Genomic DNA, 13,390 nt, shown 5'->3' with positions numbered 1-13,390 from the left:
GGATTGGAGATAAAGTAATGTACAACCAGCCTATTTGGAAGCAAAATAAGCAGCAGGTGACAAGTTGTTCCAGTCAGCTCCAACATCTGGAAGCTGAGTGCCCAGCTAGTCTATGTGAATATTTCCTGCTGTTACCCTGACTTCAACCTCCCCGGCTCCCTGTTTTAGTTCATCTGGGGGTTACGTCCTTCTTTCTGATACTGCTGCTGCAGCATCGTTAAGGTCAGGGATACGGATGCGAGGAGGAGCTCTGCAAAGTCCCCATGTCCTAGATGACACGTCTGGGTCCTTTTCAACTCGCAGGGAGCGAGTAGTACCCCTCCGAGCTGGTGGTTTCCTGTCGACCTTGAGCCTCCTCGCAAGCCACGGTGCAGCTCCGGGCGGGTGGCTGTGCCCGGTCCCCGCCTCGGAGGGAGGCAGGCGCAGGGATCCAGCTGCACGTCGGGGCTGGCCCCGACGCGCTTGTGGTGGGAGAGCCAGACCTGAGAGGGGCTGGCCTCTGGCAGATGATTGACACCAAGCTGGGTGAGGTTTCATGTTAAAAAGAAAAAAAAAAAAAAAAAAGAAAGAAAAAGGAAAGAAAAAAGGGCGAGAGCAGGGGAGGGGGTGACTGTGGGAAGGGGGAGAAGGAACTACTGTAAGAGTAAGAAAGTCCTGCCCAGCTGTTTGCGAAGTTTAAGATTTCCTGTTTCCCCTGCAGCGCCGAAGTGAAGTTTCAGTGAGTCACCCTCGGTCCCGAGCAGCGGAGCGGCGCGGCCCCGCTCCCCGCCAGCCCCGCCACCGCCGCCGCGGCCTCCCCGCCGCCCCCGCGCCCTGCCCGCGGCTCGCCGGCCGCGCCGATCCGGCTCCGCGATGACTCCCCGGCTGCCGAGCAGCCTGCGGCGGCTGCTGCTGCGCCTCTCCCTCTGGGCGCTGATGGGCAGCTCGGTCCCCGCTCTGCTCCGGGGTAAGTGCGCGCCGGCCCGCGCTGCCGCTTGACAGCTGCTGGGGCCGGGACAAGCGGCGAGGGACAGGCGGGAGGCGGGGGACACGGCTGCTGAGAAAGTTTTGAAGCTGGAAACATTTCGGGAGGGGGTGAGCGTGTTTGTGGATGGCCCTGCGGGAGAGTAAGCGGGGAAGAAAGGACTGGGAATCTCGGGGTTTCGCGGCCGAAGCTGAGATCCGTCCGTGGAGGGAACAGCGGGGAGAAAGGAGCGGATTTGGCAGGAAATCGGCGGGGTCTGCTCGGGCCGGAGGAGCCCGGAGAGGGCATCTGGAGCCTGCCTGCGGTGGCCGGGGAAGGGCTGCAGGCCCTGCCCGCAGCTGATGCGGCGGCTCCGCACCTGGTGGCGGCCCCGTGCGCGGGGACGGGCCGGGGGCGCGGGCCGGGAACCCGCGGCCCCTTCGCAGCGCTCCGGCCCCGGCGCCGCCGCTCCGCTGGGCACCGCTGTCCTGCACCGCCGCGGCCACGGCTGGAGGTGCCTCGGGGGGCTCTCAGAGCGTGGCCACAGAGCCCGCTGCCGTGGGTCTGCACTTGGTCACCAAAACCTGGGGTTCCTGAGTTCCTGAGAAGAGCGGAGTTTAGCCGTGCCTGTGAGCAGTTGGACTGAAAAGCACTCATTCCTCTAGCACCGACTGCGGATGTTGTTTGACTCACTTTAAAAGTGACACTTTGTAATCTTTACCCTGCTTCTAGCAAGACATCCTTAGATAGGTTTTTGGGGTCTGCGGCTTGCAGTATTCTTCCTATCATAATTTATAATATACTATGAGCTTAAAGTTCTGCTGGAAAAAACAAGATTCCTGCTCGGAGCAGCTTTCCGTCTCTGTTCTACTAGCAGTTACCCACATCTGTGAATTAACATCTGTAATATCAAGGTTAGGCCCTAAATCACGTTGCAGAACAAGTGGTGAACCTAAAAGGAGAACAGGAGATTGTAGCAAATGCATCTGAAACACTTGTGAAGAATTAAGTAGCTTTCTAAGATGTCTTGTAATGGCACATCTAGTTTTAGTCTTCAGGTAAGGTGTGCAGACACCTGGGCTTCTACAAACTTTTCCCTGGGCCCTCTGATTTTCCTGTCTGGTCCCTTCATGGTCAGTAGTTGATCCCAAATTTTGGCTGAAACATAATAACATGAAGCGGATGACTCTTCAACAGCTACTGCCTTTAGCTATGTGCAGTTCTTTGACTAACTTCATGCTTCATTAACAGCCCTGTCACAGTCAACAGGTTGTGCATACCTGCAAAGTTACTCATGAAAGCTTAGGGCAAAAGAAAAGAACAGGGTATGAATGACACTATGGTGTCCCACAGCTGTAAGTTATATTAAATTTGAGGTGTGTAGCTTCTTGTTAATTTTATATATATATATATTCTATAATTCTTCATTAACATAAACCATACGCAACTTGTGATGGCCTTTATTTTGACCACAGCCTCAAACTTTTGCAGATTCCCATCACAAAAAACTTTAATGGAGAAGCTCAGCTTTTGTTAATCTTGTGTTATTTATTATTATACTTTTTTATACTCAATCAGCTATAGACAGTCTCAAACTATGGGTAGATTTTTTAAAGTGGGCATGGCTCAAGAGTTTGCTCTTCTTTCTTGTCATAGGTTCAGTGAGGAAAAAGAACACAAACTGGTTACAGTTCCAGCATTTTTCATACTCATCTTCATCTACACCCTAAAATAAAAAAAACTGAGTAGACCTGTTTTCAGATAATCTATCCCACAGCTCCAAAAGCTGTTTTGATAAACACTGTAGGATTCGACTGTGCAATAGAATTCTATTATGACAGGAAGAGCTGATCAGAAAGCAACAGTTCTGTGGAGCAGAAAGTGTGAGGTTTGGATGTCGGTAGTTATTTGGCACCAGAATAAAAATTAGAGCTGCCAAATGCTTGGGGGAAAACAAAACAGGAAAAAAAATAGTTATTTATTTTGTAAGAATTCATCAGTGTAGTAAAGCTGGAAAAAAAAGGACATATATCAGTCTCGGAAGAGCTCAGTTCCCAGGTGTGCCTACTAACTAACCAGATGGCTGGATAAAAAAGCACTAGCTACAATTTCATTTTAACATTCTTCACAGCAAAATAGACAAGACACATTCCCATAAAGATTTTGGAGAAACCCACAAATTCATGAAGAGGTTCAATAGGAATTATGAAAAAGAAAACTGTCATGGTCTGTACTACACAGAAGTAATTGACTTTTTTGCATAGAGTAAAGGGGCAAGGTGTGATTTTTTTGGAATGATTTTGAATGATTTATTGATCATTTTATCCATTAATGTCAGTGTAGAACAGCAGTTGTCCGTGTAAGAATTTTGTGTTAGTGTGTTCAAGTGAATATGAATTTGTAGTTTGTCTTTGGGTTATTGTAACCAGAAATTTGTTCCTTGGAATCATCCATGCAATAACTGTTCGTCTCTGAACATCAGGAACTTAATTTCTCCATTCAGCCAAGCTCTATTTGCATTACTGCTATTTTTTTGAAAGCCATATCAGAGGTAGTTAATTTTATAGTATGAAAATCAAATTTAGAGCTTCAGATGTTTGCAAAAGGGAAGTAGGAGAGCAAACATCTTGTAACGGGATGGAACATGCTTGTAACAGGATTGAGTCTAAAATGCATTCCTACCCCCCAGTAAAACTGGCATTTTTCCAGGTATTTCAGGAGGGAAGTAGGGATATATTAGAGATGATATTGAAATTTCTTCTATTTATGGGGTATCCTTGAATTGTGAGACTTTTATACCTAAGACTTTGAAAAACACTTTTGTTTACTTGCTATTTTTAATATTTAATTGGCATTAACATGCTTCTTTAATACTCAGGTGGTGAATTCCATATCAGAATGGTTTCTATTAAAAAATTATGAGCCAGATCTTAAGCTGCTGCAAATGAATACAGTATCACTAGCATTAGTAGAGTTATACAGAGTTATAGCAGGTTTTCTGAAACAGTTTCAAAAGTAATTAAAAAAAAAAAAGGCCAATGGAGTAACTCAGAGTTTTCATATTAATAGTCTTTTTTAACTCATATTTTATAAACACTATTATATGGCCTATATTTAGTAAAACAACATTGCTTCAAAATTAAATATTCCTTTCTGGGATGAAATGTTACAGTTTCAAAGATGCAGCATCCTATAATGGTGGCTAATAAAAGTTGTCATTGTGGCATGGTTAACTATGAACATAGGAGGAAATGTGGTGTCAGACTCTTACCAGAAGGAAAATTCCTCATGGTTTGGTTTGTGGGTGTTTTTGCAAGTTTATTTTTTTCAAAGGCTTTTAGAAAGCATTTGCTCTTTTGAGGGGAGAAAAAAAAAGAGCATAGTATCACTGTAGCACCAGTTGTTGGAGTTTCCGATGCTTATATTTCCTCTGCAAGATATTTTTAAAGTGATACTTTGGGGTTTTTATTGCATTTGTGGCATAGGAACTCTTTTCTCAGTAATGTATGTATGTGCTACGTGCACTTTGCTAACATTTACCATTTACTGCCACTTCTTTGGCCTCAGAAGAACTATGCCTTACTTCCAGTACTGCCAAAATGAGCAAAACCAACAGGTTGTGCCCAATCTGTTACTCTTAGATCTTGCATAACAGGGTGTGTTTATAGTAGCTAGGTATGAAACATGCTCACTAGTGCAGTGACAGATTCTGATCAAAGTGGTCCATGCAATCTCCACCCTGGCTGGCATGGCTACAGCCCAAGCCCACAGTGAAAGGCAGGGCTTCCAGCCACCTCTGTGGTCCTGGGATCAGCAGTGGGGTCATGATTTGCCCATGGTTCCCACAGCCCTTCTGGCACCTGTCGAGTGGAGGATTGAAAGGGTGCTCTGAGGCAGGTGGGAGAAAACAGTGTTTTCCTTTGCCACAGAGGAATCTTTTGACTCAGGGGAAATACCCAGGCAAGCACATCCCAGGAACATTAGACATTTTGTATTGCCAGAGCATTGCAAACTCAGTAAAATTGACTGAGGTATCAACAAGTCTCTAAAGATGTTGAAGAGTACAAGGGGTTCCCAGGATGGAGTAGTGGAAAGCTAGTCCTGATGTGGAAAAGAAAATTGGCTGAAAAGAGAGTGAGTGCTGAGATTTGGGCTACTTAATTGGTCTTTAGCCTTGCATTTTGTTTCTGTTAGAGGGGTTTTTTGTTGTTTTGTGGGGTTTTATTTTCCCTATAGGATAATGGGAAGTGATTCTTAAACCCTTATGAAATGGTTTCAAGTATAAAATAAAAGGCGAAGAAAAATACTTGCGCTTTTTTATGAACTCTCATTCTGGAAGTCTAAAATAGACTAAAATAAATCAGGAAGAGTATATCTCTGCTTTGACAGCCAAAGTCCTTTGGAAGTTTAATTTCACTGGCAGGTGTTGTATTAAGAAACAGCAGAGAAGCTTCTTACTACGGGGGATAAATTGCTTTTACAGCAAGAAGTGGGCGTACACACTGGGACAGGGCAAATGCCACTGTAAGCAATGGGTTGGCACTAAACATTAGCAGAATTGGGTTCTCAGTGATCCAGCTAAGTCTTCATCAGTTGTTTTTCATATTCTGTCTACACTCTGGCATAGCGACAGAGCAGCAGCACTGGCATTTGTTGAATACAACATTTTATATCCTACTGTCTGAAAGAACACAGTTTTAGTTGTGTACAGATGTTTAGGGTAAGATATGTAAAGAGAGCAAATTGCTTCAAATGCCATCTACTGATGGAATCTCATCTAGGAAATGCTTAATTCTGTTTCTTCCTGGTGACAGCATGCTCATCATTTGTATGTGTCCATTAGCTTCTAGAGATGTAAGCAGAAATGAAATTGAAGCATGTTTTAAGGGCACTGCCCAGCAGTTCACAGAGACTAATGTTACCCTCGTTTGCATTGCTGCAAAGCTTTAGCAACTGTTCTAGATTTTAAGAAATCATAATATTATCAGGTTATAGGGAAATATTAGTTGCTGATTTGTCCGTGTTCATGGGTATTTTTTAAAATATGCCATTTCATTTCTCTTTGTCTTGCTGTGATTGCCATTGTAGTTGTTACAGCTGGAACTACCTGTCCTTTTTTCCATATGGGTTTTAAAGCCTTTTCACCTCTGGGAAGATCGTCTTGGGAAGAAGTAGTTTTCCCTTGCTCAAACAACTGGTATTTAGCAAGAACTTCCTGCTGGCATTCATCCCTGAGTTAATCTGGTTAGAACTAGAGCTGGTTGAGAGTTTTTGACACTGTTTTTCATGGGAAAATGCTGATTTGTCAAAACAGACAATTTGTGGAAATGTACCAGTTTCCATTAAACTTTCATCAGGAAACATTTCCTTTTTTTTTTTTTTTTTTTTTTTTTGTTTCTTCCATAGTCCACAGTGGAATTTCTAATATAGAAAGATAGAGAAATAATCAATAATTAGAATAAACAATGGTCAGTGGAAGAAAAGTGGGATTAAGTGCATGGCCTGACTCACAAAATGCACATTTGAAATTGGAGCTCCCCCTATCCACTCTCCCCAGGATACTGGAGGGCTGTCACTCTCATTGGGCATGCATATACAGACATCCCCATATCTGTCACCTCAAGTGATTTTGGTTTCACTCTGTTGTGAATATGAAAATGTGTGAAATGTTGAAGCACTTTGTGGGGCAGGAAAAAACATTCCCCTGACAGCATTTTTAAGGTTGACCTGTAGCCATGTATTTATTTGCTCCTTGTTGGGTGGGAATGGCAGTGCTCTGAATGGCTGGTGTTTTCTAGTCTTTGTTTCATATCATAATAACAAGCTGTATTCAGAAATTTGTGTCATACAAAGGAGCCACAATTTTGTTTATTAACAGTCCTAACAGGACTTGTCTGATTCCAGGATTCCAATTGTCTTCTCACCCAGAGCAGTGTTTTGGCAAAAACTGGACTAAAATTAATAGATTTCAGGAACAGATAGAGGAGTCTGCTTCCTCACACTTAAAGCATGTTTCAGTTGACAGCCCAGCAGTTACATCCCTACAGTGACACCTGGGTTTAACACTGTGCTTTTCCAATGGCAATCTGAAACCAGAGGTGTTAGAAAGCTGTCTTCTGTTCCTACTATCTTCTGTTTGTACCCCAGCACTTCAGCCCACACCCTCAAATGAGCTGTTTCCCTGTTCTCTTAAGTTCCCTTAAAACCTGATGTTTTAAGGTAAAAAAGAGAGATTTGTCAAGCAGCTAAAGCTGTACGTTTAGCCAGTGATTTGCAAGTCACACCACATTGTTTATAGCGTGTTTATAGTTACCAGTAATACAAGTTTTGAAAGATCAGTTCTGCCCTCTCTGCAGCTGATCAGTTCTTCTGAAACATTGCATTGATATTCCCATGGGCTTTGTTTAATATGGAATTAAATCTCAGTTAAAACAACTGGTCTATGCAGAGGATATTAGAAAATGCATATTTGTTCTCAAGGCCGTGGTGGCTCTATCAGGGCTTAGAGACTTTTATCTTTTAGAAAAGCAAGTGAATTTGAACAGTACACCCAGAGAGCAGCGGGAAGGTCTCACAGTTCTATTCCTCGGAGCAACATTTTCCAAGTAAAGACCCAAGCGTGGTTCTTACGTGCCTGGGGCACTTTAACAGGTCTCTTTAAAAACTCGCATTGTGCAAGTGGAGCGCGTGCAGCCAGACTGTCAGCTGGCATAAATCAGCTTCCTCTGTTGAAGGCGAGGAACCTGCCCTGATTTATACCAGCTGGCAGAATCTGGCCACAGAATAAATAATAGGCAACTGTATGTTATGAGGCTGTAATTCCCTCGAGGGGGCTTTTGTGGTATCAGTCTTACAGGAGCCAGAGTGATCTGGTTCTCTTTCTTGGAGCTAAAGAGTAATTTGACTGCAGCTTTTTGAAGTCCTCAAAACATTAAGAATGGGAGATTTCAGAAAGAGAACACTTCTTAACTTCTTGTAAGATATCATTAAGGTAGCATTTTTTGCCCAGGAAGAGTTATGGTAGGGAAATCTGGGAGTATACAGATGAATTTATGTGGGATAGGTAGTCCCAAAAAAAGATAAATATCTAAGAAGGATGATTTCTCATCAAGACCAGGCCTTTCCTTTGAAAACACTTGTGTGCATTTCCTAAGATGTATGAAAACTGAAGCTCCCTCATCACTGATAAGTTTCTAGTGCTGCTGTAGTTAATAAGGAAGAAAAGTGGAGAATGCGAAATGAGGACTAAAGAACAAATCCCTCCTCAGAATGTGGATGTGGTTTTAATTTTGTTGAACATTTTACCTGGAAGGATGATAAGTGAGCTGGTATGAAATTTATTGACTTAGCAAGAAAAGGGAGTTCAGTAGATTTTTCAAATGTTGACCTGTACTTCTTCTGGATCTAAATATTTTAGATGTGAGATGCAGGTGAGCCATCTCCCTCCAATTGTAATCTTGCTGTGGATTCTTCAACCCAGAATGGGATTAAGTTCATCATGCCTATACATCACCTGTTGGCATGGTTTCATGGTGCCTGGGGCTTTTGGATGATAATGTGGCAATTTTGTAGATTTCATCTCACTAACTAATATAAGCACATCTTTAATGTTGCTGTACAAGGGGCCGAACTTTGAAGCAGACCACAGATGATTAGTAATGAGTTGTCTCTTCTGGTTGTTTTCAGGGAAGAAAGCAGAAGCAGCTATCCAGGATTCTTGTGTGTCTTGAGATACTGATCTGATCTGATCCCTGAGCCTAATTAGCAGCTTAGATACTGCTTGTTATATAAAGTTGTAATACATCAGTGGTTTGGATAGCACAGCTTCAGCAACAATTTAAGGTTTTAGTTCTCAAAGGAAGATTAAATTTCTTACCATTTTGGCTGCCCTCCTGATTTTAGCATTACCAGGCTGTCCTGATCAATTTCCATATGCTTTGGGAGCTCTGTGGCTGAAGCAAATGTGAAGTCATAGTTACATCAGGACTCGGCATACCTTCAAGTACTGCAGCCAGCAGTGTACGTGAATAACTTCTGGCCACTGAAGTGTGTGCTTGGGGAAATAGGATAGATGTAACTACATCTTTTTCCTTTCCCAGCTTTTTTCCTCCACCTTAAAATATTCCTTCTTTATGCAATTAGTATCCACTCTGCAAATTCAAGCTCCACTTGGGATGCTCTGCTCTCAGCTCTGTAGCTATCTTAAGCTTTCCTTTAATGTGACTGGGTAATGATTTCAAAGTGTTCCATTCTTCTTAAGAAACTTACAGAAAGGGTGCAGGAAGTAAGGCGTAAATCTTTGTGTGTTTCACTAATGGGAAGGATTTAATGAGATTTTCAAAAATTTGAATAATCTGCAGTCAGGAACCAGTGGAGAAGAGCTGTCATTTGCAGATCTTCTGGTGGTTGGTCTTTTATTCCCATTGACCGGTTCTGCCCACCAGCATGCAGCAATCACCTGTCTCATTTGTCTCTGGCATACGGGGAGATCTGTGACTCTGCAGTGACCATGCTGTGGCAGTAGGCCAGCTGCCCTGCTGTGTACCTTCTACCTCACCACAGCTCCTATTATCAATTTTCATGGTTGTCTTGCCTCCTTTTCCTACAGTGGTTAGAGCTTTTGCCCTGAAAGTGGGAGAGCCAGGGTCTTGTCACTCCTCAGCCTGAGAGTAGATAAACTTCATCAATGAAAGGTTCTAGGATGAAGGATCCTTGCTGGCTTAGACAGGGGAAGGCTTTAGAGGCAGCACTTTGCAGAAAAAGGGTTGACATGTGTGTGGGTGGTCTCCCAAAGCATGTCACAGGAGAAGAAAGCCTGTTCCCTGATGGATTCATTCATTATTCCAGCCCCTGCAGGGTAACTGATATTCTCTCTAGGGAGTTCACAGCACAACAAAGAGACACTTTACATACAGAATTCTTTTCCTTCCTAAACTGAAAACAACCATTTCTCATCCTCATGAAAAGATCAGAGGGGACCATGTAGTAGTCATGACTTAGTAAGCTTCTTTATTTAAGCCTTCACAAAGTAACTAGGTCAGCAATACATGATTCTGGGCTATTGAATTTCCCTTCTTCCCCTCAGTCTATTCTTCCATTTCCTCACCCAGCTTTACCACAAGGGAATGCCTTAAGTCAAAAATCTGGGAAGCTGATCCTTTTATTGCATTGTAGTATTCTCATCTGGTAAGTACAGTGCCAGGCCATGAGGCTTTCAGAGCTATCATAACCCAAGTTTGCATGTAAACAGGAATGCCACACTGTCTGGTTGTAACTAAAGCCACATCTGCTCTCTCTTTGCTCTGGATAATAGATATAGGAAGACTTCAGCAGGAAGGGATTGGTAAACTCTTCTGGAAAAGAAAATGCAACCAAAATGTGTTTCTTTTTTTTTTTTTTTTTTTTTTTTTTCTTTTTCTTTCTCCATCATCTTCATGCTCACACACTCCTTAATTCTCATTTATACTCAAGTATCCTTACTTACATTTTATACTTTTGCCTTAAGATTTCTGGCTGGCTGGGGGCTTTGCTGTTCTCAGTTTTTCCTGAGGCCACACTGGCATGATGAATATTTATTAGTGCAGGAGCAGCCTAGGGATTCTCATACATATATGTCCCCTGATTTTAATGTTTATAAAGGAAAATAAAAATGTGATCCCAGCTAAAGCGCCAATATTCAGAAACTGAGGTTCAGAATGAGGAATCAGCTATATCCTGTTATTTCAAAAAGTATGTACCTGACCTTAAAAGGATTTCAAAGTACCTGTATTAGACATAAAAGTCTGAATCTGGGAAGGGATTAGAGGCTCCTTATTTCACATGGAAGAGAGACAAGATTTGTTGGTGACTTACAACTAAGAACAACTTTTGCATCTAAGCCTATGTTTAAAGCAGTGAACTAGGAAATGAGAAGTATCTTAGTCTTTAGAGACTCAAGCACAGACTTCCAGCTTCCCATGATTTCATCCATTGTATATTTGAGGCCACCATTAAACTTCAGTACAATCACTTATATTAGTATTTCCACCGTTTCAACTTGTGTTGCTTAATATGTGAGGAAAAGTAATGCAATGGTGTATTAATTACAGTTTCTATAGACAAGTCTTGAAATTGTGGGAAATGAACAGATTGTTTCAACACTTGTCTCTTGTGATTGGGAGACTGATGTTCAAAGAGAGTCATAACCCCTGTTCTTTCTTTACAGAAATTCTGGATTAAAGCCTTTAGAGCATCCAGAAATTCTCAACAGTCGCAAACACCCTGTCAAATTCAATAATATATTAGCACTTTTTTCCTCCCCTGTTTTTCTCAGGTTAAGAGGCTGTGTGCCAGGGGCTCGGTGAGGCACATGGAAGCATTGGTAACTTGCTTCTGTTTGATAACTGAAGGCCTAACTTTTCCTTCAGTTGTACACGTATATATTGGTCATGGTTCAGCCAATTTGCACATTCCCAAACCAGGCTTTTTATTTCTGGTGGCTTATAGTATGATTATCAGGCATGTACCTGTTCGTGGTTTGAAGGCAGAAACTTACCAGCCTTCTCATGGGTGAAGGTGGTAGCAAATGCTAGAAGCAAACCACTAATTATTTGAAAGCTAATGACAAGGCACATTTACCACTATCATAACCACATACCTAGAAATAGAAAGAACTGACACCTGCTTTTCCAGGCTGTTGCTGAACATGAGTATTTAGACTGCCCATAAAATCATCACTTTTCCCTTTAAAAGGTGGATTTTAAGTTTCCACTGTGCTTTTGGAAATGATATATAGTTTGCTTTTATCAGGACATCAATTTCTACTCTATTGTCCTTAGCCTGCAGTGGGTAAGGAAGGGGGAAGTACTCTTGGTTTGGAACCATGCTGTCTTTTTTTGCATTTTCAGGTGAGAGTTAATGTTAATAACATCCTGCTTTTTCAGCATGATGGACTGTTGTGATTTTGGGCATAGGAAGAGCTGAAGAATTAGGAATGGTACCTACAGCTGCTGCTCTCCAGTTGGATATGAGATATGGTTGGTCAGATTGGTCAGATATGTAGGCACTTTGCCATGCCTTCTTAAGTTACCATAAATTACATAAACACCACTAACTGGGATAAATTGCTTTAAGGCACAGTTAAGGTAGTGCAACCTAGCTAAATCTGCTCTGACAGAATGCTTAAATGTAGGTGCTCATGTGGAAGTTTGCCACAGTTATTTGGTGGAAAGTAAGGTTTTAAGCTGTGCTAAGCTGATATTTTACACTCTATGGGAGAGGATATTATGAAAGGTGAAAAAGCACTCGTTCTGAAAAATGCAAGCTGTAGGTGAGTGAAACCACCCCAGACACAAGGTGTGCAGTTTTAGCAAACCGGATACTTTCATTATTGGAGTAGGGCCAAGACATGTGATGGACTTTTCAGTGTGAATCTCTAAATTAAGAATGGATTTGGCTTGTAAAACACATGCCGACGTAATTTAGGGCTTCACAAAACTAGCTGGGTGGAATGGCTTCAATTTCAGAAGGCCAGACTGGGAATATCATCCATAGGGTCATAGAACTCGTGCAACTTTTGAATCCTTGTTGCAGCAGGTTTCCACCACCAGGCTGGTATCATTCACATCCCTCTCAGAATTATGACTAGCATCTCCAAAAGTAACAAAACAGTTAATCTGATCTGCTAACTAATGTTGTACAGGGATATTTCAAATATACATTAGTTATAAAATTTTGCATTCAAGGAATTAAAAAAAATGTCTCTATTGCTATGGAACACTTTCCTCTGTTATAGTCTAAGCTATTACTGTGCTGGGAAAGCTTGTTTTGCCTTATGTGAACACTTTTAAAAACAGTGTTCTACATGAGTGCAGTATTTGTGAGAAATGCCGAAGTGACAGATTTAGAGAATGAGTTGCCCATGTCACTGAGCAGTTTTGCCAGAAACCATAACAAAGCACGTAACTGGCTCGTGGTGTTTTAAACACGAGTAGCTCAGCTGCTATGACCATGTTATGCACAGCCTCCTCAATGACAGTTGTTGAAAAAGTATTTTCATGACATAATTATTAATCCACTTGGCATTTGATTAAAAAGATCAAGGCATTTCATAGAAGCCCTTAGACATCCTGCAGACTCCTACTGATTTGTACAGTTGAATAAGTACCCTCCAGATTAAGGATGATCCAGAAACATTTGATGACTCTAAAATATTAAACATCAATGAGTATAAGTTGACATAGCAACACTCAGAAATCACAGCATCTGGTGAAGATCTTATCCTATTAAATTTAACTCATATATATGACAATAAACATCTTCTGTCCTGCAGTAGCAGGAACATTATGTAGTAGCAGAGGAACATAATGCTGTGTGAGAAATGAACTACACCATTTAAAAATGTAGCAAATGTAATTATATATTGCTTTTCACAGTTCTCAGTTGTTAGAAAAAATAAAGATTGACATA

At 41.9% G+C, this 13,390-nt stretch overlaps 1 protein-coding gene across 1 annotated transcript in view; it reads left to right on the top strand.

Annotated features, from left to right (window-relative positions):
- Positions 1 to 808: 808 nt before the first annotated feature.
- The window catches only part of TGFBR2 (transforming growth factor beta receptor 2), a 60,136-nt gene continuing 47,554 nt past the window's right edge, over positions 809 to 13,390 (top strand). Inside the window, exon 1 of the mRNA XM_021525865.3 lies at positions 809 to 946. Coding sequence (XP_021381540.1) covers positions 853 to 946 — 94 coding nt within the window. The 5' untranslated portion in view covers positions 809 to 852. The remainder of the gene's footprint in view (positions 947 to 13,390) is intronic.

Source organism: Lonchura striata, chromosome 1 (assembly GCF_046129695.1).
Source record: "Lonchura striata isolate bLonStr1 chromosome 1, bLonStr1.mat, whole genome shotgun sequence".
In the NCBI taxonomy this organism is placed as follows: Eukaryota; Metazoa; Chordata; class Aves; order Passeriformes; family Estrildidae; genus Lonchura; species Lonchura striata.
This window is presented reverse-complemented; position numbering and strand designations above follow the sequence as displayed.